Source organism: Hyperolius riggenbachi, chromosome 3 (genome assembly GCF_040937935.1).
Source record: "Hyperolius riggenbachi isolate aHypRig1 chromosome 3, aHypRig1.pri, whole genome shotgun sequence".
NCBI lineage: Eukaryota > Metazoa > Chordata > Amphibia > Anura > Hyperoliidae > Hyperolius > Hyperolius riggenbachi.
Window position 1 is genome coordinate 508,828,352 of NC_090648.1, and position 24,872 is coordinate 508,853,223.

The following is a 24,872-nucleotide window of genomic DNA, read 5'->3' on the forward strand; positions in this document are numbered from 1 at the left end:
TATTTATCTTGCAGCATTTTGAGCAAGTTTGGGCTCAATGCTAAGTATAGAAGCGAGGCAAAAACGCCTTGAAAAGCGATTCTGCAGCGATTTGGGGGCTCGAGCGATTTTAATGTTAAAAAACTTTATTATACTTACCGGGTGTCAGCGATGTCAGGCTTCTGTCTGTAGCCCCTCCCCCTAGCAGAAGAGCTCACAGGCGCTTCTCTGATTGGTCCTAGAGAAGCACCGATGACCTATTCCTGTAGAGGGTGGGGCTATGGATGGAAGCCAGACATCAGGACACCCGGGTAAGTATAATAAAGTTTATTTTTTAAAAAAAAACCTCTAGAAAACAAAACGCTAAAGTACACGCGCTTCCTAGTGGGATCCCGCCCTGAGGAGAGACCAAGACCAAGAAAGATCAAGAGTATAATTCACAAGTTCCGAGGTTTCAACTCCAGGATGTTACAGCCGTTTCCAAACACACATACGTCTTTATAAATAGCAAAAAGTTTAAAGGACGCCTGAACTGAAAGGGATCTGGAGGCTGCCAGATTTATTTCCTTATAAACCATCCCAGTTGCCTGGCAGTCCAGCTTATCTCCTTGGCTGCAGTAGTATCTGGATCACCCACACACCTGAAACAAGCATGCAGCTTGCAACTGAAGTCCGACTAGATTAAGTCGGACTTCAGTCAAAAAACATTTGATCTGCAGGCTTGTTCAGGGGCTGTGGCTAAAAGTATTAGAGGCAGAGGATCGGCAGAGCTGCCAGGCAACTGGTATTGCTTAAAAGGAAATAAATATGGCAGCCTCCACATCCCTGTCACTTCATGTGTCCTTTAACAACATCCAGTATTAGAATATATATATTTTTAGTTTTTGTAGTAGTTTTTTTCTCGTAGGTTCTCTGGCAGATTGGCGCGACGGCTTTGACTGAAAACGACAGAGAAACAGTTACTGTAAACGTGAACATTGTAAACAGAATTATTATTGCTATCATCGTCTCAGGATGAGGTCTCCTTCTCCTAAGTCCGCACGTCTTTTTGGTCAAACACGACCCGGTTCGCCAGGTAAATGGCGAAGACCCCAAACACGACCGACGAGGCGATGTAGACGGTGACGGTTTCCATCAGCTGTACGAACATCCCCATGAACAGGGACGGGAAGACCTGAGAGAGGAGGAATGTGCTGTCTAGTGTGGCAAAATCCAGGCCGATGCCACGTTTGCTGTAAACATCCTTGCACGTGGCATTCGTGGCCGCCGGATTCTGGTTATTGTTGTCTTTAGAGTAGTGATGGTGCTCCGGGGAATGGCTGTACATCTCCATTTCCTGGGTAATGAAGACGCCCTCCTGGCTGAGGTCCGCCTCCTTGTGCTTATAAGAACCGTTCTGGTGGCTGTGCGGGAGGTTGGGCGAGAAGTAGACTGCTTCTTTGGTGAGTATGTTCCCACTGTGAAGGCGTGGCAACGCTGCTGGCTCCTCTGGCCTAGGCATGAACACCTAACAAAGAAGAAGCGTTTTAGTTTACATATGTTAAAGGACATCCGAAGTGAAAATAAACTGATGAGAAAAACAATCGTATCTATGTCTAGGAATAAAAAAAGGCCTCTATGGATGAATAGAAAGGTTAGGGATAAAATGAAGAGGAAAAAGAATGCCTATAAGGTCCTAAAACAGGAGGGGACCGAGGCTGCACTAAGCAATTATAAGGAGTGCAATAAAAATTGTAAAAAAGTAATTAGGCAGGCAAAGATCAAAGCTGAAAATCAAATCGCTAGGGATATCAAATCTAACCCAAAAAAAGTTTTACAAGTACATCAACTCTAAAAAAAGAAAGGTTGACTGTATAGGACTCCTAAAGGATGAGGGTGGGAACTCAATGGTGGATGACCAAGGTAAGGCAGAGTTATTAAATGCTTTCTTTGCTTCTGTCTTCACAAAGGAAACAGCACTGTTGCAAATTACAGAGGCAGAAGAGTCTCAATCTTCTAACTGTAATATTAAATACTTAATGCAGGAAGAAGTGAAGGCAAGACTAAATAAATTAAAAATAGACAAGGCACCTGGCCCGGATGGCATGCATCCTCGGGTCCTAAGGGAATTAAGTTCAGTTATAGCTAAACCCCTTTATCTTATCTTTTGTGACTCTCTTGCAACTGGCAGAGTCCCAGTGGATTGGCGTACAGCCCACGTTTTCCCATTATTTAAAGAGACACTGAAGCGAAAAAAAAGATATGATATTATGATTTGTATGTGTAGTGCAGCTAAGAAATAAAACATTAAGATCAGATACATCAGTCTAATTGTTTCCAGTACAGGAAGAGTTAAGAAACTCCAGTTGTTATCTCTATGCAAAAAAGCCATTAAGCTCTACGACTTTCAAAGTCCTGGAGAGGGCTGTTTTCTCACTTTTATTATCTCAACTGATAGTGAACTATTTACTTTTTCTCTGCCAGAGGAGAGGTCATTAGTTCACAGACTGCTCTGAAAGAATCATTTTGAATGCTGAGTGTTGTGTAATCTGCACATATTAGAGAATGATGCAATGTTAGAAAAAACACTATATACCTGAAAATAAAAATATGAGAATATTTTCTTTGCTGCTAATCTTCTAGTAATTATTCATAGTACACAACCAATTCACTATATCATATTTTTTTTTCGCTTCAGTGTCTCTTTAAGAAGGGCAAAAAATCAGATCCTGGAAATTATAGACCTGTAAGCTTAACATCAGTTGTATGCAAACTATTTGAGGGGTTACTAAGAGATACTATACATGACTTCATAGTAGAAAATAATCTTATTTCTCAGCATCAACATGGGTTTACTAAAGACAGGTCCTGTTTGACTAACATGCTCAGCTTTTATGAGGTAGTGAATGCTAATATGGATATTGGGAATGCTGTAGATGTGATATACTTGGACTTTGCAAAGGCCTTCGACACTGTTCCCCACAAAAGTCTGGTGCAAAAGTTGAGGATGCAAGGACTGGGGGAGAGTCTGTGTGCATGGATAGGGAACTGGCTAATGGACAGAAAACAAAGAGTTGTGGTCAATGGATCGTACTCAAAATGGGAGACTGTTAGCAGTGGGGTCCCACAGGGGTCTGTACTGGGTCCAGTGCTCTTCAATTTATTTATTAATGACCGTCCTAGTAGATGCAGTAGTGAGCAATGTTGCTATTTTTGCAGATAATACAAAATTGTGCAGAATCATCAACTCTCAGGAAGATAGTGTCATATTGTAACAGGATCTGGATAGGATGGCTATATGGGCACATACATGGCAGATGAAATTCAATGTTGAAAAATGTAAAGTCATGCATTTTGGTCGTACCAATGGTCTAGCACCATACAAAATAAATGGGATACAGTTGGGGACATCAAACTTGGAGAAGGACTTAGGAGTACTCATCGACAACAAATTAAATAATCGTACTCAATGCCAAGCCGCTGCAGCTAAAGCTAACAAAATTTTGGGATGCATTAAAAGGGAAATAAAAACCAGGAGGTCGCAATAGCAGCATAGGGGGCGATATACAGGCTGGGAACGCGAACAATCACTCGCGTTCCCATGCCTGTCGGCCGGTGACGGCGAAACCGGAAGTCGTCGCCGGCGGGTGCAGAAGCATCTGAGCGGGGCTGCGAGGGCACCGATCGTCTGCAGGGGGCTGAGGGAAGCCCCAGGTGAGTTAATCTCATTTTTTTTAGTTCACTTTAGGTTCACTTTAACTCTCTAGTAAGGCCACATCTGGAATATGGAATTCAGTTCTGGGCACCACATTACAAAAAAGATATTGCAGTTTTAGAGCAGGTGCAGAGACGAGCAACAAAATTGATACGTGGGATGGAAGGTCTCACTTATCAAGAAAGGTTACATAAACTGGGTTTATTTAGTCTAGAGAAAAGACTCGTTAGAGGAGATCTAATTAACATGTATAAATACATCAGAGGGCAATATAATAGCTTGGCGGATGAGCTTTTTGTCCCTAGGCCTTCTCAAAGGACTAGAGGACATGATCTGCGCATGGAGGAAAAACGTTTTAGCCATTTATTTAGGAAAGGGTTCTTTACAGTAAGAGTGATTAAGATGTGGAATGCATTGCCACAGGAAGTCGTTATGGCAAACTCTATACCTGCATTTAAAGGGGGCTTAGATGCTTTCCTTGCGTTGAAAGACATCCATGGCTACAATTACTAGGTTATGCCTAATGATGTTGATCGAGGGATTTTATCTGATTGCCATCTGGAGTCGGGAATTTTTCCCTTTAGGGGCTAATTGGACAATGCCTTGTAAGGGTTTTTCGCATTCCTGGCAGGCTGGTGTTGTACCTTATACTGGTTGAACTCGATGGACGTATGTCTTTTTTCAACCAAAATAACTATGTAACTATGTAACTATCCTCCTCCTTCTAAAACTGACTTTTTTTTAGATATCCCACAGTTTTATGTTATATCTAAATCTAGTTTTTAAGTTTTTACTGTTTCTTTGTCTCTGCTCAATGACGCCTTCACTGAAGTATGCCAGAGCTCAAATCTATGAGTTATTGACCCTTTTTATCTCTTTCCTGCACTCAGAAGCCATTTACTGACAGATAAGTGTTTTATGGCTGTAATTATTTATCAGAGAGGGTCATGCTATAGTCTGACCCATTCCCGACCTGGACAGAAACTGTCACTTGCATACCTGATGTTTAAGGGCCCGTTTCCACTAGCGAATCTGCATGCGTTTCCTGCATGCAGATTCGCATAGACAATACAAGTGGATGGGACTGTTTCCACTTGTCAGGATTTCTGAGCGTTTTTCTGTGCAGAAAAAATCTGCACGGCAGAGCCCTCAGACGGTGTGCGATTCGTATACAATGTATTTAATAGGAAATTTTCATGCGTTTTCGTATGCGAATTTTACCGCAAATTTGCGGGCGTTTTTTGCATAAAATCAATGTAAAAGCCCACAGGCACTGACATGGTTAAATTTGCATACTCATTAACATATGCGAAAATGCCCGCAAATTCGCGGTAAAATTCGCATCCGCGTGCAAATTTGTTTTTGCGTTTACCAGGACTAATTCGCACCGCACAAGTGGAAATGGGCTCTAACTCTTTCAGGCAGATAAATGAAAAAAAAAACACACAGCCTAGTTATTTGTGTGCTGGGCACTGTACATACCCATGTCTATCTCATCATGTCACATGTCACCTCGGGTGTCCTGAACTTTAACCAAGGATTGAACTGCATCCCAATCAGTAGGTGATATTCCCCTTCCCCACGAGAAATCTTTTCTTTTTTCTCAAGTAGAAAATCAGGGGGGTCTGTATGGCTGATATTGTGGTGAAACCCCTCCCACAGTGTGATGTCAGCACCACGGCCCTGACAGTTTCCTGTCTGTGAACCTCATTGCAGGAATTAACTGCCAAGCCAGCAGCATCTCCCTCTGTGCATAGAACTCTCAGTAACGAACATTCCGTACAGATCACCTGGCAGAACTAAGGATGTCACCACCAGTGATACATTTCAGAATGTAAATCAGGGAGGTTGCTGCCCCTCCTCCCAGTGTGAAATGTGCCCTGTGCAGTATACTTTACCTGTCGTCCGCCGCTGGCTCTGTGCTCCACCCACATACACGCCACCCAGGTGGTTACCGACGTATATGTGGATGCATGTGTGACGTCATACATGCGCCATGTTATGGCGGCAACCACGTGGGGGGCGTGTATGTGGGCGGAGCACAGAGCCAGCGGCGGACGACAGGTAAAGTATACTGCACGGGGCACATTTTACACTGGGGGGAGGGGCAGCAACCTGATTTACATTCTGAAATGTATCACTGGTGGTGCCATCCTTAGTTCTGCCAGGTGATCTGTACGGAATGTCCGTAGGGCACATTTTACATTAGAGGGGACAGCGCGGAGTGCGGCAAGGCAACGTCACAAGGGCGATTCCAGAGTGATTTCAAGCTGATCGTGAATCGGCCTGCGGTCGAATTTCGCTTGTTCTGTGTTGGGTTGAGCTGGGTTTTAAAGGACAAGTGAGGAGGCTGCCATACTTATTTCCTGTTAAACAATACTAGTTGCCTTGCAGCCCTGCTGGTCTATTTGGCTGCAGTAGTGCCTGAATCACACCTGAAACAAGCATGCAGCTAATCCTGTCAGATCTGACAATAATGTCAGAAACAGCTGATCTGCTGCATGCTTGTTCAGGGGCTATGGCTAAAGGTATTAGAGGCAGAGGATCAGCAGGACAGCCGGGTAACTGGTATTGCTTAAAAGGAAATAAATATGGCAGCCTCCAGATCCCTCTCACTTCAGTTGTCCTTTAAGTATGAGTACACTGTTACTAATCATACAATGCAAAACACATCACATAATACAATTTGCAAGCAGAGAATAGCAGTCATTTTTGGGTCAATATATCTCCATTTGTCTCTTTAAAGGGAACCTAAACTGAGAGGGATATGGATGTTTCCTTTTAAACAATACCAGTTGCCTGTCAGTCCTGCTGATCTCTTTGGCTGTAGTAGTGGCTGAATCACACTCCTGAAACAAGCATGCAGCTAATCCAGTCTGACTTCAGTCAGAGCACCTGATCTGCATGCTTGTTCAGGGGCTGCGGATGAAAGTATTAGAGACACAGGATCAGCAGGAGAGTCAGGCAACTGGTATTATTTTAAAAGGAAAAATCCACATCCTTCTCAGTTTAGGTTCCCTTTAAAGTTCTGTTTTTATTATGATTTTGGGTTGATTTTGTCCATGTACTTACGTCTTTCTCCTTATGATAGAGACATATTAGCGTGTAGGGGAGGGTCTGCAGAGTCGCATAGGCAAATCCAGTTAGTGACGACATGATGGTGACAATGACGATGTTCTGTGACAGGCAGATGACCAGGGCAGAGGTAGTGAAGGTGACCATGCTGGACAGGTAGACCTTCCGAGACCCGAACTGCTTGGCCAGCTTGTTGATGATCATGGAGAAGAAGGTTGCCGTGGCACATTGAAGGAAGAGTCCTAAACTGCCCATCCGAATGCCTGAAAGAGAACAGCCATCATCACTGACAAACTAACAAAACACACCATTCAGTTCAAAACCCATCATTCAAAAGCCAGAGATGAGAAAACCCCATCCTCGGAGGTGACCTCTGAACCCATCATTCAAAAGCCAGAGATGAGAAAACCCCATCCTTGGAGGTGACCTCTGAACCCATCATTCAAAAGCCAGAGATGAGAAAACCCCATCCTCAGGGGTTAGGCTGACCAGGCGTCCTCTTTTGCCCGGACAGGTCCACTTTTTACGACCTCTCCGGGCCGTCCTCCCGGGATTTTGAAATGTCCGGGAGGGGGGGGGGGGGGGGGGGGGTAGCAGAGAGAGCCCAGCTGCAGAAGAGCTGCTTTGTTCAGTGTGTGGGTCAGGAGCAGACTGGGAAGGGGGGAAACCTCTCCCCAGGCAGCCTTTCATTCAGTGATTTAGGGCAGGTCTGGTGTATTCAGGTTTGTTGTTGTAAGGTAATGTGAAACACTTTTCTAGCTGATAAAAGTGCAATTAGAGGGCAGGCAAGCTTGTAAATATACACAGAATGATGCAGAGCTTGCCTGGAGGGTCCATGGGCAAATATCTGGCTGGTCTCTCCCCATTGTTCTAATGACTGCATGTGTGGATGAGGTGTTAAAAAGTTGAAAAGTTTGTGACAGTCCCTAGACTCCAGGAGGGCTGCTTTCTGACTTGTGTGAGAGACTGGCAGGGCCTCCTGTTTTCCTGCACTTCATCACAAACACCTTTGTTAGCTTAAATTAACCCCAAAGTGTTCAGTTAAATCACTGAGATATCCAGCTTTCAGTATGGGCAAATGAATGGCAAAACTTTCAGTACAGCATGTTTCACTTGTCTTTTCTCAGCAGTTACAGCTTTAGGATGAACAGAAGACCTACAGCCATCCAGTTCAGCCAGAATACTAAATCTTTGTGCTTAACTAGCATGGTTTTTACAGTCTTCTCTGGAGTTCTCACCATGATTGTCATTTGTCACCTGCCTGTGTGATTTTATTGCATTTTGTGGGGAAATCTTCTGCGAATCTGATTGCATTTTGTGGTCGGCCGGCCCTCCACCACCATGTGGTCTGGAAAAAAAAAACGGCCATCCATGCCCACGGCCACGAAGTTGGACAGCACACTGCTAAGGTCTTGTATATTTGGCCCCACCCGTGACCACGCCCACATGCTATTGTGATCGTCCTCTTTTTTGGAAATCAAAATATGGTCACCCTACCGGGGGTGACCTCTGAACCCATCATTCAAAAGCCAGAGATGAGGAAACCCCATCCTCGGGAGTGACCTCTGCTATGACGATCAGCAACGTGGACACCTCAGCTCCTGGGAGTCCCTAAAGGACGACTGTAGAGAGAGGGAGATGGAAGCTGCCATATTTGTTACCTTTTAAGCAATACCAGTTCCCTGGCTTCCTGCTGATCCTCTGCCTCTAATACGTTTAGCCACAGCCCCTGAACAAGCATGCAGCAGATCAGATGTTTCTGACATTATTGTCAGATCTGACAAGAATAGCTGCATGCTTGTTTCTGGTGTGATTCAAACACTACTGCATCCAAATAGATCAGAAGGGCGGCTGCCAGGTAACTGGTATCGTTTTAACACTAGATTTACCAGGGCTGCGCAAATTTGCGTTAATTCCCCACAGCTCACACCTAGTAGCACCCCTGCTGAGTTTTTTAACATGCCATCAGCTCCATTGTTCTCTTTCTTTTGTTCTGAAAACACAACCATTACCTGTGAGGCCTGAGCATTTGTTTATTCTACCTCACATCCCCCACAACCAGAGAGTTCTGTTCTTTGTGTGCCAGACTGATACTGTAATCAAGGGGCTTTTATTGGTGTTTCAATGTGCACTGTGTGGGTAGAGGTCATGGGAGTGCCCAGTGCAGTAGCAAGTCACTCTCGTGCTTCACTGCGCAAGCTGGACGCACAAAGTCTGCTAAGGTTTGTCATTGCCATAATACATATGATATTTATATAAACCCACGACGGACATTTTTTTTACTTCACTGTCACACAGACTGCTGCAGTGCAAAACAACGCTATTGGGCACGGTGAATAAAGTCCGGTGTGAACTTCCTCAGCTTGCAAAAGACACTGCACAGCGAGAGGTATTATTATTATTTATTGTATTTATAAAGCGCCAACATATTACGCAGCACTGAATAATAATTTAGGTTACAGACAATATTTAGGGGTGACATACAGCAATATGACAATACAGGAATACAAGAAAACCAGATCACACAGCACAGTATGAGTACAAGGTAATGCTTAGTCAGTCACTGGATGGGAGCATGGAGATTAGGCAAGTTAGGTTCACTCAAATGCATAGCATGGGTTCACAGTAATGGAGGTGCAAGATCAGGTAGGACACAAAAGGAGGAGGACCCTGCCCAAAGGCTTACAATCTAGAGGGAGAGGTAGGGACACGAGAGGTAGGGGACCAGAGTTCAGCTGTGGGTTTAGAGCAATTGTGAAGGGTGGTAGGCCAGAGTGAAAAGGGGAGTTTTGAGGGCCTTCTTGAAGGTGTTGAAGGAGGGGGCTGCCCTAATGGGTGGAGGTAGGGAGTTCCATAGTGTTGGAGCGGCTCTTGAGAAGTCCTGGAGGCGTGCATGGGACTGGGTGATGCGGGGGATGGTCAGGCGAAGTTCATTGGAGGAGCGGAGTGAGCGGCTTGGTGTGTATCGATAACGTTTATAGATATTGGTTTCGCGCAAAAAATCCCGTTTGCGCGCGAAAACGTTATCGTTTCACGTGAAAATTCACGATCGCGCAAAACCAAAAATTCTGTTTTCTTTTTCAGTGTTTCAAACTTTACAGAGTTTACAGCGTTTGCAGACCCAGTGTCCATCGTCCCTGCATTTGGCACAGGTGAATTTTTGACATGTTGCACAGGTAAACCTGCTGCGATTCCTGCTGCAGCTCTCTTGCACCTGGCACTGTGTTGTCTGTACAGTCCCTGGCACAGCAGCTGCAACAGCTTCAGCAGCCCGCCTTTGTGCCAATATTTCCTTGTGCTGCATGAATCGGCAACGGAGTTCCTTAGTTAGAGTGGGCGCCGGGCGCAAATATGCAGAAGTGATGTCACTTCCGCATATCAGCGGTGTCCGCTAGGGCCCCCCAAAATAGCGCTAGTGACGCCACTGAGCACTGGTGTAAAATTCAGTGCAGTTTCTAGGCTAAAATGCACCCAGGGCGAGGGTGTAAAAATTGTGCCTCCCCCCCCAAAGCAAGGTATGGGTGCCCGCAGTATAGGTTAGCCAGGTCTAGTTGCACTCAGTATAGATTCCCCCAGTATAGGTAGCCCAAAATAGGTACCCCAGTATAGGTAGCCAGCTATAGGTCCCCCCAGTATAGGTAGCCAGGCATAGGTGAGCCAGTATAGTTGCCCCCAGTACAGGTTAGCTAGGTGGGTGCCTCTAATATAGGTAGCCAGAATAGTTGCCCCCAGCATAGGTTAGATAGGTAGATGCCCCCAGTATAGGTTAGTTAGGTAGGTGCCTCCAATATAGGTAGCCAGTATAGTTGTCACCTGTATAGGCTAGCTAGGTAGGTAGGTAGGTGCCCCCAATACAGGTTAGATAAGTTAATGTTCCCACTATAGGTTAGATAGGTAGCTGCCCCCCAGTATAGGTTAGATAGGTAGGTGCCCTCCAGTATAGGTTAGATAGGTAGGTGCCCCCCAGTATAGGTTAGATTAGGTAGCTGCCCCCTCAGTATAGGTTAGATTAGGTAGCTGCCCCCCAGGTTAGATAGGTAGGTGCCCCCCAGGATAGGTTAGATATGTAGGCGCCCCCCAGTATAGGTTAGGTAGGTGCCCCCCATGATGGAGGGGGGAGCCGCAGCCGCGGGGAGGGCAGCCCAACCTCACCCTCCCTTCCTCTCCCCAGCCGCCCTCCGTGCTCCCCCCTCAGACTGCAAAGCAATGGGCAGGGAAGCGCTATACAAAACTACTCACCTCCCTGGTTCCAATCGCTACTCACTCGCCGCCAGTCTCCTCTCTGCATAGACGCTGATATACACGCTGCTTTCTGTGTGTGTATCAGCGTCTACTCTGTGCAGAGAGGAGACTGGCGGCGAGAGAGCAGCGATTGGAACCAGGGAGGTGAGTCATTTTGTATAGCGCTTCCCTGCCCATTGCTTTGCAGTCTGAGGGGGGAGCACGGAGGGCGGCCTGGGAGAGGAAGGGAGGGAGAGGTCGGGCTGCCCTCCCCGCGGCTGCAGCTCCCCCCTCCATCACAGCGCCCCCCCCTCCCAACAGCGCTCAGGGCGCCTGCACGGCCCTAGAAACGGCCATGGTAAAATTATACACACATTCACATACCTTCATGTGGTTATAGTCTGTTATCGTGTTGGGTTTCCTCTTTCTGCCGTCACTGATCGTCACGTCTTGGTGCATGGAACTTAGAACACACACAGTCTTGTTTTTTTTAGGTGAATAAATTGTCAAGGAGACACTGCCACGTCTAAGCACTGAAGTGGAGAATACCTCTCGCTGTGCAGTGTCGTTTGCAAGCTGAGGAAGTTCACGCCGGACTTTATTCACCGTGCCCAATAGCGTTGTTTTGCGCCGCAGCAGTCTGTGCGACAGTGACAGTGAAGTAAAGAAATTGTCCGTCGTGACATTTCTCCCATCATCCAAAAATGGCTCCATCAGATTCATGACCACGTTCTCTGCCAGCCTCTCTCCCTCCGACAGGACAGCATCACACCTTTTAGCCACCTCTACAGCATTCATATGTTGTGAAAAGCCAGCCTAATTGCATTACAGTATCTGCCATACTGCCATCAATGCCATGGCAATGGAATGCCTCAGTCTGTCATCATTTGTCATGTCAATGGAACACTGCCAAAAGTGCCAATTGCCCTCTGATTGCATTTTGCTGCATGAATCGGCAACAGAGTTCTGTGTCTGCGTGGGTTTCCTTCGGGCACTCCGGTTTCCTCCCACATCCCAAAAACATACAGATAAGTTAATTGGCTTCCCCATAAAATTGGCCCTAGATGACGATACATACACTACATGATACATACATAGACATACTGTATGATTATGACAGGGACTAGATTTTGAGCCCCTCTGAGGGACAGTTAGTGACGAGACAATATACTCTGTACAGTGCTGCGTAATATGATACGGCAGGCATGTCTGAAGGTTTCCATCCAAGTCTCACACAGCTACTTTGTGTAAACAAATGTGCAAGGCCTTAGGTAATGGGTGGTTTGCACAACAATAGATTGAAGATAATCAACCCTGAAGACCTGTGAACATCTCAGCAGGAGTGAATAACACCTCTAGCCTTGCAACAGAAAGTAGAAAACTCGGTAATTCTAGTGTTAAAAGGAAATAAATATGGCAGCCTCCATAAACTTCAGTGTTCTCCCCAGGCTCTTTTAGCAGGGTGCTCCACCCAGCTAATTTTGGTAAGCACCCGGCCGTCATTGGCTTGCCCTCCTTCTCCTTCCTACTCCTATGATGTAAGCAGAGTTGCATCAGCCCTGCATTTCCCCGTAGCGCCCTGCCCGCCAACTTTTTCATGCCACCCGGCTGGAAAAAATTTCTGGAGAGAACACTGTACTTCTCGCTTCAGGTTCCCTTTAAGTGTGATGCGAGTACATTTGAAATCGGCGCCGGTAGACTTGGGCACAGGATACAGCGGTATATGGCTGATCCTGCTTCTGCACAAGTCCGGGCCGATTTAATTACTATTCCCCCTCCAGGCCGCCATGGATAGTGGGGGAATGAAATAATTCGGCTTCCAGCGATTGCTGGAGGCCGAATTATTTTGTTTTTAAGCAACTTCGACTCCGTCTTCCGACGGATCCGACCTTCCTCACTGAGCGCCGCTATAGACTGATTCCTATTGTAGTCTATGGAGGCGCCGGCTGCGCCCAAATCTAGCAGCGCTGAAAAGCACTGCTCCGTGTGATGCCACCAACTGCTCCACAAGCTACAAACTTGCCCAGAAAATCTGGTTAAAACCGCAAACTTTCACTTACTAAGCTCTCCACAACTTGTCTTCCCATGACATGTCCTCGTTCCCATTCCCAACTGTAACTGTCCCATCTGGGACTCACAAACCTCATCTCCCCCTCAGAACTCTGGTTCACTCCATGTGACTGCTGCTTCAGACCTCAGAGCCTAACCTCTAATCATCAAACTCCTAGCCTTCATCTCTCCCTCAGAACTCTGGTTCATATCATGTGACTGCCGCTTCAGACCTCAGAGCCTTCCCCCTATTCATCACACTATCCTATCCTTCATCTCTCCCTCAGAACTCTGGCTCACACCATGTGACTGCTGCTTCAGACCGCAGAGCCTATCCTCTAATCATCAAACTCTCCTATCCTTCATCTCTCCCTCAGAACTCTGGTTCATATCATGTGACTGCCGCTTCAGACCTCAGAGCCTTCACTCTATTCATCACACTCTCCTATCCTTCATCTCTCCCTCAGAACTCGGGTTCACACCATGTGACTGCTGCTTCAGACCTCAGAGCCTTCCCCCTATTCATTAAACTCTCCTATCTATCTCTCCCTCAGAACTCGGGTTCACACCATGTGACTGCTGCTTCAGACCTCAGAGCCTTCCCCCTATTCATCAAACTCTCCTATCCTTCATCTCTCCCTCAGAACTCTGGCTCACACCATGTGACTGCTGCTTCAGACCTCAGAGCCTTCCCTCAACTCATCAAACTCTCCGGTCCTTCACCCTCTCCCGTCCCTTCACCCTCTCCCGTCCCTTCACCCTCTCCCGTCCCTTCACCCTCTCCCGTCCCTTCACCCTCTCCCGTCCTTCACCCTCTCCCGTCCTTCACCCTCTCCCGTCCTTCACCCTCTCCCGTCCTTCACCCTCTCCCGTCCTTCACCCTCTCCCGTCCTTCACCCTCTCCCATCCTTCACCCTCTCCCGTCCTTTCACCCTCTCCCGTCCTTTCACCCTCTCCCGTCCTTTCACCCTCTCCCGTCCTTCACCCTCTCCCGTCCTTTCACCCTCTCCCGTCCTTTCACCCTCTCCCGTCCTTCACCCTCTCCCGTCCTTCACCCTCTCCCGTCCTTCACCCTTTCCTGTTCTTCTCCCTCCCCCGTCCTTCACCCTCTCCCGTCCTTCACCCTCTCCCGTCCTTCACCCTCTCCCGTCCTTCACCCTCTCCCGTCCTTCACCCTCTCCCGTTCCTTCACCCTCTCCCGTCCTTTCACCCTCTCCCGTCCTTTCACCCTCTCCCGTCCTTTCACCCTCTCCCGTCCTTTCACCCTCTCCCGTCCTTTCACCCTCTCCCGTCCTTTCACCCTCTCCCGTCCTTCACCCTCTCCCGTCCTTCACCCTCTCCCGTCCTTCACCCTCTCCCATCCTTTCACCCTCTCCCGTCCTTCACCCTCTCCCATCCTTCACCCTCTCCCGTCCTTCTCCCTCCCCCGTCCTTCACCCTCCCCCGTCCTTCACCCTCTCCCGTCCTTCACCCTCTCCCGTCCTTCACCCTCTCCCGTCCTTCACCCTCTCCCGTCCTTCACCCTCTCCCGTCCTTCACCCTCTCCCATCCTTCACCCTCTCCCATCCTTCACCCTCTCCCATCCTTCACCCTGGTCACCACTCATCCATTCAGGGTTCTGACATTACCGATGCCAGACGATCAACAGGACTGCCACGTCATGAATAGATTTTATTATTTATAACAAGCATTATAAATTATTTAGTCAGTGTTTGTCTACTGTAAAATATTTCCTCACCTCGGTATACATTCTGAAATTTATCGCAGGTGGCAATATCTTTAGTGTTGACAGGTGCAGCTCTCCGGAATGTTAATTTATATAAGAGTTCTGAAGCCGGTGGAAAAAAATGCCTGACCTCCCAGAATGCTCTGGGAGGGAGAATTCTGCATAGCTAAACAGCCTAGGCTAAGCATAACTAGGAGGGTGGGGCGGGGGGGGCTACATAGCAATATACAGCAACGTATAGATATAGGAAGTGTTTCTGATGCTGAAACCAGGAAAATTAACATAAAAGTTGGTATCCTGAATAATTAACTGCATTCCACTGTATGTCACTACAGGGCCTCTTTAATTTACTGCATTCCACTATATGTCACTACAGGGCCTCTTTAATTTACTGCATTCCACTATATGTCACTACAGGGCCTCTTTAAGCATGTGCAGTGTCTCTCTTAGCCATTATATATAGAGTGTATGGAACGAGGGGATGCCAGCTGTTCCCTCTGTATCACATACATAGCAATACCACGTTACAGAGGCAGGGAATCTCCTCTCGATTCAGGGCGGGAGATTATCTCACAACATTGCTGAATTCAGGAACAGACATTTAACACTAAGCCAGCGATCCCAGCCATTCACACAGGCTTACATGGGACCCTTACAGCGACGGCCGCACAGCTGTCTGATGTACAGGGCCAGGCTCGCTTCACACTATGCTGCCGCTTCAGAGCTCCGCTGCACTGCGGGGCGAACGCCTGTCATTTAGGACTAGAAAAAAAAAAGACACATACATCCAGGCACATCGCATGTGAGTGTGCAAAGGGTTACTGCCATTTTGCTGGCCACACATCCTTTAGCACCTTCCTAACTTAAAGTGTAATGTTGGGCATAAAATCTATTCTTTATTTTTATCTGGTAAACAAGTAATAAGGATGCTAACCAGGCAATCCAAAAGTTAAAATCACTATTACTTTTCTTGCTCGTAAATGATCATTCCCCAGTTTACATGACTTTACTCTTATTTGGTACATCTGCCACACAAAGGAAGTTGCAGGGCATGCTGGGTTGTCTTTTTTTGCTTCTCTATTTCCCCTCAGACTTAACTAATGCAGCCTGATTGGCTGAAGCCTCTTCCCCTCCTGTTTTCCCCTCCCACACCTCTGTTCCTCTCTGATTGGCCAGTATTTCTCATGCTGAGACAATGCACTTTCTATAGTGAAGGGCGGGCAATGCATACACAATCAGGCAGTGGAGAGTAAAGGAGGAAATGACATCAAAATTGGCTTCAAAATAGCCACAGGGAAATGCTAAGAAGGATTTTCTCTTTTTTTACTGTAGAAAAATCACTAAATCATAGGACAGTGCAATACATCTGTTATGTAAGTAGAGCTAGTATTTATCTACTTATATATGTGTTTTGTTTTCCCTGAGATAGTATGGCTCTTTAAAGGACCACTCCAGCTAAAAAGGTAAGCAGTTAAAAATCTGACAAAACTGACCGGTTTTGCACTAGTCAATCTCCTCATGGGGGATTCTCAGGGTTTTCTTTGTTTTCAGGAGGGAGGGCTTTTCGTTCTCTTTTAGTTCCCTACACCTCAGGGTTTTGGGTCACCCAGAGCTACTTAGGTACTCTTTTCTCCTCAAGAGAGCGGCCGCATCCAGTCCAGGCTGGACACCAGAGTGGAGTCGGGTAATTAATTACCAACTACTTCAAGTCTGCTCTCAAGACTGCTCTCAGGCAACCCACCTTTGTGAGTAAACTTTTGTCTTATTGCAAATAATCACCTTTTATGGCATATTGCGCTATTTGGGATCCCATTGTCTCTGTGCTTTCTTTTTACGGTACGCAAACATATTTACATTCCTTCAAAATTTGGCTTTCAACTAAATTTTCAGACAGGAAGAGGCGGTCTTACTACGATATTCCCTCCCATGAGAGGGTGATAGGAGGGAACATCATGGCAAGCCCGCCCCTTCCTGTCTGACAGGGACCAGAGGTATACTCTTAAAAAAAAACAAAAAAAAAAACTGCAAAGTTTAAAATTAAAGTATCCCAGTAGATATTCCCTTTCTTCCAATTGAAGAACACAAAATGTGTAAAAAGGTATACATTACCGTAGCAGGTAGAAATGGCGCAAGAGGAGCGCTGATAAAAATGGTGCCACCGTAGGTGGCAATAGTAAAAGCCACAACTAGCACCAATGAACAACAATTATGCCACCCGATAAAATAGCGCGCTCCCAGCTCCCGCTATGTATTGGGCGCCATAATTATCGTTCATTGCCGCTAATTGTGGCTTTTACTATGGTGGTGAAAATATCAGGATTAGTGGTAGGTGGTGGTAGTGGTGGTGGGGGGGGTTAGAGTGTGTAAGGGGTGTTACTTAAGGGTAAGGTTTAGGCACTACAGGGGTAAAGGTTAGGCATGGGGTGGCTATGTTTAAGCATATTGTGGGGGTTAAGGTTAGGCACCAGAGGGGAGTGGTTAAGGTTAGGCACCAGAGGGAAGTGGTTAAGGTTAGGCACCAGAGGGGAGTGGTTAAGGTTAGGCACCAGAGGGGAGTGGTTAAGGTTAGGCACCAGAGGGGATTGGTTAAGGTTAGGCACCAGAGGGGAGTGGTTAAGGTTAGGCACCAGAGGGGAGTGGTTAAGGTTAGGCACCAGAGGGGAGTGGTTAAGGTTAGGCACCAGAGGGGAGTGGTTAAGGTTAGGCACCAGAGGGGAGTGGATAAGGTCAGGCACCATGAAAAATCAATAAATCTTTACTGAACAATGATTAATCATTGTTCAATAAAGATTTATTGATTTATTTTTCAATTATCCTTTGGTAAGTTTGCTGCTGCCTTTAGGGGTACTCTCTTTTTTTGTTTTTGTTTATCCGGAAATCAGACCGGACATGTTGGAAATAATCGATCTAACAGTAAATCTGTTGGAACATTGCATCATGTGTAAGGTTAGATCATAGTAAAATATCGGTAAAGACTATATTTTACTATAGGTATTAAGTAGTAGAATATCAATAATTTTACCAATACTAGCCTCAGTCTCCAGCGCTATTTTTATAGGTATTCATAAATTACATCCCTACTGAAGGCCAAGTCGAATAACACTTAAAGGAACGCCCGTTTAAATTAGATTAGATCTGTATTACCTTCATCATAGCGGATTCTGGATTCGGTTCCAGGGGCGGCACTTGGAATGCCCTTATACAATCCCTCTCCAACAAAGTCTGTATAGAACAGCATGAAGGACATTACCGCCATCCAGCTACACAGTTGAGCTGCACACAACTGTTTCATGACGGCAGGGATGCGACAGTAACTGTGGTAGATCCTGGGGGTGCAGGACCAACAAAGACTCAACAGACACAAAATGGGGTTGCACTTCCAGGATCGCAGTTTCCATTTTGGGATGCAACACCCTCTAGTCAAGGACTTTGACGAGACGGAGGGTTTGAGGTCGGTTATGGAAGGTTTGCGGCCGTGACTGTGCTCCTCTGCCGTCTTCATGGTGACCAGGACACTGACTACAAAGATCAGCGCCAACACCAAAAACAGGCACTCGTCTTGGCTACCGAGGTACAGAGAGATAAACGAGTACTTCCAGTTGACGGAGGTCAGCAGGTATCCAATGCAGCCGCCAACGCTGATCATGAAGGAGAACATGGCGAAGGCGTGGCCACAGCCCTCGTCATCGTGGTGCAAGTCGGACAACAGGGCCTCCAGCGGCGTAAAGCAGACCTGGACGCAGCAGTCTAACAACCCCACCCCAAATATGAGAAAGAAAACATGGACCCGGCTCCCGCCGAAGGAAAAATAGGCCGCCAAGGAGTCCGCATGTGGAATGATGAAGAGTGAAAGGAGGACGCCAAACGATAATATCCATATGAACGGGCGTCTTCGGCCGTAGTCGCTTTGGCAGTGGTCACTGGCTGATCCGATGAGGGGAACGAGGACCAACCCAAGTACCGGGCCAATACCTGCCAGAGACACAAACCACATTAAAAAAACCTGAAACAAAGAAACTAGACCCAATTAAATTTCCCCCTTCCTCCTCAAGCTCACCGATCCAGCACTGGGACCCTCCAAACATACTCAACAAGGGCTTGTGCGTCGTGCTCGTAAATGGACGGGAGCGCGGTGCCACTGTGCAGGTGCGAGTACAGCCCGTGACTGCGCGGTAACGCAGAGCCTCCCGTGCACAGAGAAGAAAGCAGTGCACGAGTGCCCTGTACTAATGAGCAAACTGTACTTGCTTGCACACAAATGGGAGCGCGGACGCCAACACAAAGAGGGTCCCAGGGAGCAGCAGTGTGAAGTGAAAGAGGATCAGAGGAGCCTCTGGATCATCTAGAGGATTCCCTCTTCTGCAGGGGTGTCCAAACTTTTTAGGCCGAGGGCCATATCACCGTTCCTGAGAATACTAGGGGGCAGGACTAGCGAGATTAAACATGATTTGGTACTTACGTATTATCCCATCTGGAAAGTTTGGCAGCTTTTTGTTAAAGTTCTGTTTGCTCCCCCAGAAAGCTGTGACCATTTTTGGAAAGCTGAAAGTCCCGGCTTTCTGTTGCACTGGGTCCTGAGTCGGTATGATGCTCAGTTCCCAAGTTATGGGGTTTTGAAGTTCCCAAGTTATGGGTTTTTTTGCACTGTGGCAGTTGCTAATCAGTGGCTGTTACTGCTGCTGGCCCCTGCATGCAGATATGACCTGCGGGCCGGATGGAATTAACAACTGAAGAGAGCTTTTGGGGTCACCAGAAATAGCTTGATGGGCCGCATTTGGCCCCTACGCTGGACTTTGAAATTGCCTGGTCTACTGACTTAGGCCCCCTCCCCTCCCCATGCCTCTTTCAGTCCCCTTGTGCCTCCTTCTGTTATATATATATATGACAGACTACCTAAAGTATCCATTCAAAGTCCATTCACTCTGTTCTGTGACCCTTCTACTACATGGATTTGGTAAGATTGTACAATCAAGATTGTATCGTTAATCTAGCAATGTATGGGCATGGTTAGAGAGACAGATCTCTACCTGATCGGAGAGAGATCTGTCAGCTGCCCATACACTGCAGGCCGATTCCCAATCGATTTCAGCATGAAATCTCTCGGGAATTGGTCGAATCCACCGCCTCGACACTGCCCCCTAGTGTATAAATGTGCCCCATGTGCATTTATACACTGCCTGTCCTATGTAGCCCACCATGCGGTGCCCATCCCTCTTCTGCTTCCCGCTCCCCCATTTGCGCCTCACACGCCGCCAGCGTTTAGCACGTGGTGCGTCTGACGTCACACTCGCGCTATAACGCCTGCAGAAGACACATGGGCACCGCGCGGTGGGCAACATAGGACAGGTAACGTATAAATGCATATTTATGCACTAGGGGAGCAGCGGCGGGGGTTTTCGTCAGATCTATTGCTTCCCCCAATATCGCTTACCGTTACTGCCACGCACCTGATAGACCTCAACCACCAGACATCTGGGAGCTTGTCTAATCGATACATGAGACCAATTTTCAGCATGACATCGGTCACATCCAGTGTTCTCCCCAGGCTCTTTTTGCCGGGTGCTCCACTCGGTTACTTTTGGTGAGCACCCGGCTGTTATCAGCTCACCTCCTCCTCTGCTGTAAGCAGAGTTGCGCACAGAAGCTCCGCCCCTGCATTCTCTCATCTCGCCCAGCTACTTTTTCATGCCACCCGGCTGGAAACAATTTCTGGGGAGAACACTGCACATCGTTAATCGGGCAAGCTCTTGGCAGCACCGATTTTTATCCGATTCAATAATAATTATTGAATTGGATGGTCGATCGGCTGCCAAACCGAGTAGAGTATGGCGACCTTCTGATGTGGCTAAAGGCGCTCACTAACAGTACAACCTCCCGAACGAAAAATATAATACAATCTGATCCAATCAGTGGGATCTTTACGGAAAATGGACTGATGGAACAATCCATACATCGATCGATGACGATCAGCACCACTAATTATGCCTGATCCGATCAATCATACGGCTAATCTTTGGGAGGTTGTACTGTTAATAGGCAACTTAAAAGAGACGCTGAAGTGAAAAAAAAATTATGATATAATAAATTGGTTGTGTAGAACGGAAAATTACTAGAACATTAGTACCATAGAAAACATTCTCATTTTTATTTTCAATTATATAGTGTTTTTTATGATACTGCATCATTCTCTAATATTTGCAGTTTACACACTACTCAGCATTCTAAATCATTTTACAGAGCAGGCCTATGAACTTTTGAACTGTTCTCTGCAGAGAAAAATATATTACAGTGACTGACAGTTGAGATAACAAGCTTCAGAAGACAGAGCTCTCTGCAACTTCGTGGTCGTGGCGCTCAATGGCTTTTTTGCATAGATAACAACTGGAGTTTCTTAACCCTTCCTGTACTGGAAATAATATTAACTTATGTCTCTGTTCCTAATCTTTTATTTCTTAGCTGTACTACACATACAAATCATTATATCATAATTTATTTTGCTTCAGTGTCTCTTTAAAGGAGCAGAATTTCAGAATTTCTACACAAAATAAAATCGGTTATTCTGTTCTCACCCAGCACCATGGTCATGTACTGCTCCTTCACGCCGGCCTCCAGAAGTAGCGGCGGGACGTACGTGATCCCGGCCGCCACGCAGATCTCCAGGCCACACGTCATGAAGTTTAGCAGGACCAGATGCCACTGCAGGCTGCAGGCCGCCATGACGGCGACTCTCTTGACCGATCTTACAGCCGACGGTTCAGGGGGTCCCGTGATCTGTTCCGCGAATCATCGTCATTCCGATGCGCAGTCCTGGAGGTGACCGGATCCATCTGTTCTTGCCGGGCCCACATGTTCAGAGAAACACGCTGCAAAATGCAAAGCAAAGAGACGTCAACAGGTTTGCCAGCTCCATGCAGGTCAATGCAAAGCAAATCCACGCCCACAGAATGCCCCCTCCATGCAGGTCAATGCAAAGCAAAGAAACGCCCACAGGATGCCCCCTCCATGCAGGTCAATGCAAAGCAAAGACACGCTCACAGGACCCCCCTCCATGCAGGTCAATGCTAAGCCACCCCTACAGTATCCTCCCTCCTTACAGGTCAATGCAAAGCAAAGACATGCCCACAGGATCCCCCCATGCAGGTCAATGAAAAGCAAAGCCACGCCCACTGGATTCCCCCTCCATGCAGGTCAATGCAAAGCCACGCCCACAGGATCCCCCCTCCGAGATAAATCAAACCACAAATATGAAGATTATTTCCAGGAATGCAGATTATCGTGGAATAGGAACTATATATAAACAAGTCAGATGCATACAAAGTCATCGTCTGTCGTGAAGAATAATTTCACACATGCCCAGTCCAGCTAGTAGCTTCGTTCTACTGGACATGCCTGGACTGTACTCACACACGCCCAGTCCAGCGAGCAGCTTCGTTCTACTGGGCATGCCTGGACTGTACTCACACATGCCCAGTCCAGCGAGCAGCTTCGTTCTACTGGGCATGCCTGGACTGTACTCACACACGCCCAGTCCAGCTAGTAGCTTCGTTCTACTGGACATGCCTGGACTGTACTCACACACGCCCAGTCCAGCGAGCAGCTTCGTTCTACTGGGCATGCCTGGACTGTACTCACACATGCCCAGTCCAGCGAGCAGCTTCGTTCTATTGGGCATGCCTGGACTGTACTCACACACGCCCAGTCCAGCGAGCAGCTTCGTTCTACTGAGCATGCCTGGACTGTACTCACACACGCCCAGTAGAGCTAGCAGCTTCGTTCTACTGAGCATGCCTGGACTGTACTCACACACGCCCAGTCCAGCGAGCAGCTTCGTTCTACTGGGCATGCCCGGAATGTACTCACACATGCCCAGTAGAGCTAGCAGCTTCATTCTACTGGGCATGCCTGGACTGTACTCACACATGCCCAGTCCAGCTAGCAGCTTCGCTCTACTGGGCATGCCTGGACTGTACTCACACACGCCTAGTCCAGTGAGCAGCTTCGTTCTACTGGGCATGCCCAGACTGTACTCGCACATGCCCAAGTCCAGCTAGCAGCTTCGCTCTACTGGGCATGCCTGGACTGTACTCACACATTCCCAGTCCAGCTAGCAGCTTCGTTCTACTGGGCACGCCTTGACTGTACTCACACATGCCCAGTCCAGCTAGCAGCTTCGTTCTACTGGGCATGCCGGGACTGAACTCAAACACACCCAGTCCGGTGAGCAGCTTCGTTCTACTGGGCATGCCCAGACTGTACTCACACACACCCAGACCAGATAACAGCTTCGTTCTACTGGGCATGCCAGTGCAATAAAAACTCTTCTATTAACTGAATTTGTCTTCCTTGAGGTAAGCCAACTCCCCTTTTTTTTATTTTATTTGTTTTTAAAATATTTTATTGCTCCTGGGCGCCTCTTACCCTATATCTTGTGCCATCACCCACCTTTTGGAGGGGAAACATCCCTCTTGGACCATTTACAGGTCACTTGAGGTTGTTGTTTTTTATCAAAAGTGCGACCACCCCCAGCTCTGCCTGGACCCCCGGGTGGAGTCGGGTTTGTGCATCTCCACCTGCCGGCAGTGGTTGGCTGCCCTTCTGCAACCCACCTCTGTCAGTATAATCTACCTTCACTCTTACAATATTCTCCCACTACGGTGACATGCTGCACCATTTGTGCTCCTGTTGCCTCTGTGTTTTTTCCTCCTGTAGGGTGCCATTTTTTTTTTATCACCCCCAACTTTAATCCAATTTGGGCACAAGACAGTTGTGTCAGCGCTATTTAAATGTTTTTTTAGTAATGAATAAATATCAGTCTGCCAGCGCTAATCATCCGCTGGCAGGCTGATCGCTGCAGCTGTTTGTTTATAGTAACGGGAGCTAGCACTTGCGCAAACTCCCGTCTAATCTCGCTCCTCACGAGATGATGCCATATGGAGTGGCTGAGGAACAAGGCCGCCAATCTGTGATAGGCGTCGCAGAGTGGTTAAAAACGAAAATGGATCAAGAAGCGATGTACAGTGTGTGTCTGTGCAAAAAATCAAATCCTTTTTGGCTATTTCTAGTGACCAGCTAGGAAAAAAAAACATCTGCCCACAATTGGCCATCTTAATCACTACGTTTGGACAGATCGGGTCAGAGCAACACAATACTGACTTCACTTCTATGCATTATCTCTTCTTTAAAGAACTAGTGTTTAGCCTGGTACACACACACAATTTTGATTGGCCAATGACTGGGCAATTTTACCACAGATGTTGAATACAACAAACACGTTGTATAGGTAAGTTCTCATACTACATGGGAGTGGCAAAAGTGGATGTGCTTTAGGGCCTTTTTCCACTAGCCTGCGATTTGCGATTTGCTTCTGATCGCAAATCGCAAGGAACATTAAACTAATGGAAACTGCAGCAGCAATTCCATTAGTGCGATCCGATTGCGATGCGATTTTGGTCAAAGCGCCATCGTTGTCCTGCCGCGTTTTGTATGCGATTGAGCTGGACTAGAATGAGTATAGTAGCTCAATCGCAATCGCATGGTGGAAATTGAAACGCGATCACGATCGGAATCAATAGTGGAAAAGAGCCCTTAAGCCTGGTACACACTTTCAATTAGGATTGGCCAATCACTGACCAATTTTACCACCTCCATGTAGTACGAGGGCCAGCAGATATTAAATACTATGAGCAGATTGTGTAGGGGGACCCTCATACTACATGGAATATATAAAATTGGTTAGTGATTGGCCAATCAAAATTGATAGCTTGTACCAGGATTTAGAAACACACTGAACACTGCAATCGGAAGCAATCGTTCTGGCCCACCAACAGAGGGGAAATTGATGAGCAATCCAATTAGACTAAAATAATCGTTCTGAAATTAGGATCGCCGGAACGATTAATAGAAGGATTGTTCATCGTATCCAAGTACCCGTTTCAGTCAATCGCCCAGCAGATTGTACCATTTATGGGCAGCATTAGATTGATTATATATGCAGCCAAATAATTATACTTCCTGCTTATTTTGATTGGCCAAATATCAGGCCGCATACAATTTGCATGAGGCTGAAATGATTAGCATTTTATTGGCTGTCTGCACTCCCTAAAGGACAACTGAAGTGAGCATAATATA

At 47.0% G+C, this 24,872-nt stretch overlaps 1 protein-coding gene across 1 annotated transcript in view; it reads right to left on the minus strand.

Moving 5' to 3' along the window:
• Window positions 1-721: 721 nt before the first annotated feature.
• Window positions 722-24,872, minus strand: part of LOC137561777 (solute carrier family 45 member 3-like) — a 67,618-nt gene continuing 43,467 nt past the window's right edge. The window contains exons 2-5 of the mRNA XM_068273137.1: window positions 21,314-21,607; window positions 17,889-18,716; window positions 6,746-7,011; window positions 722-1,486 (exon numbers count right to left, since the gene is read on the minus strand). Coding sequence (XP_068129238.1) covers window positions 1,010-1,486; window positions 6,746-7,011; window positions 17,889-18,716; window positions 21,314-21,461 — 1,719 coding nt within the window. The 5' untranslated portion in view covers window positions 21,462-21,607 and the 3' untranslated portion in view covers window positions 722-1,009. The remainder of the gene's footprint in view (window positions 1,487-6,745; window positions 7,012-17,888; window positions 18,717-21,313; window positions 21,608-24,872) is intronic.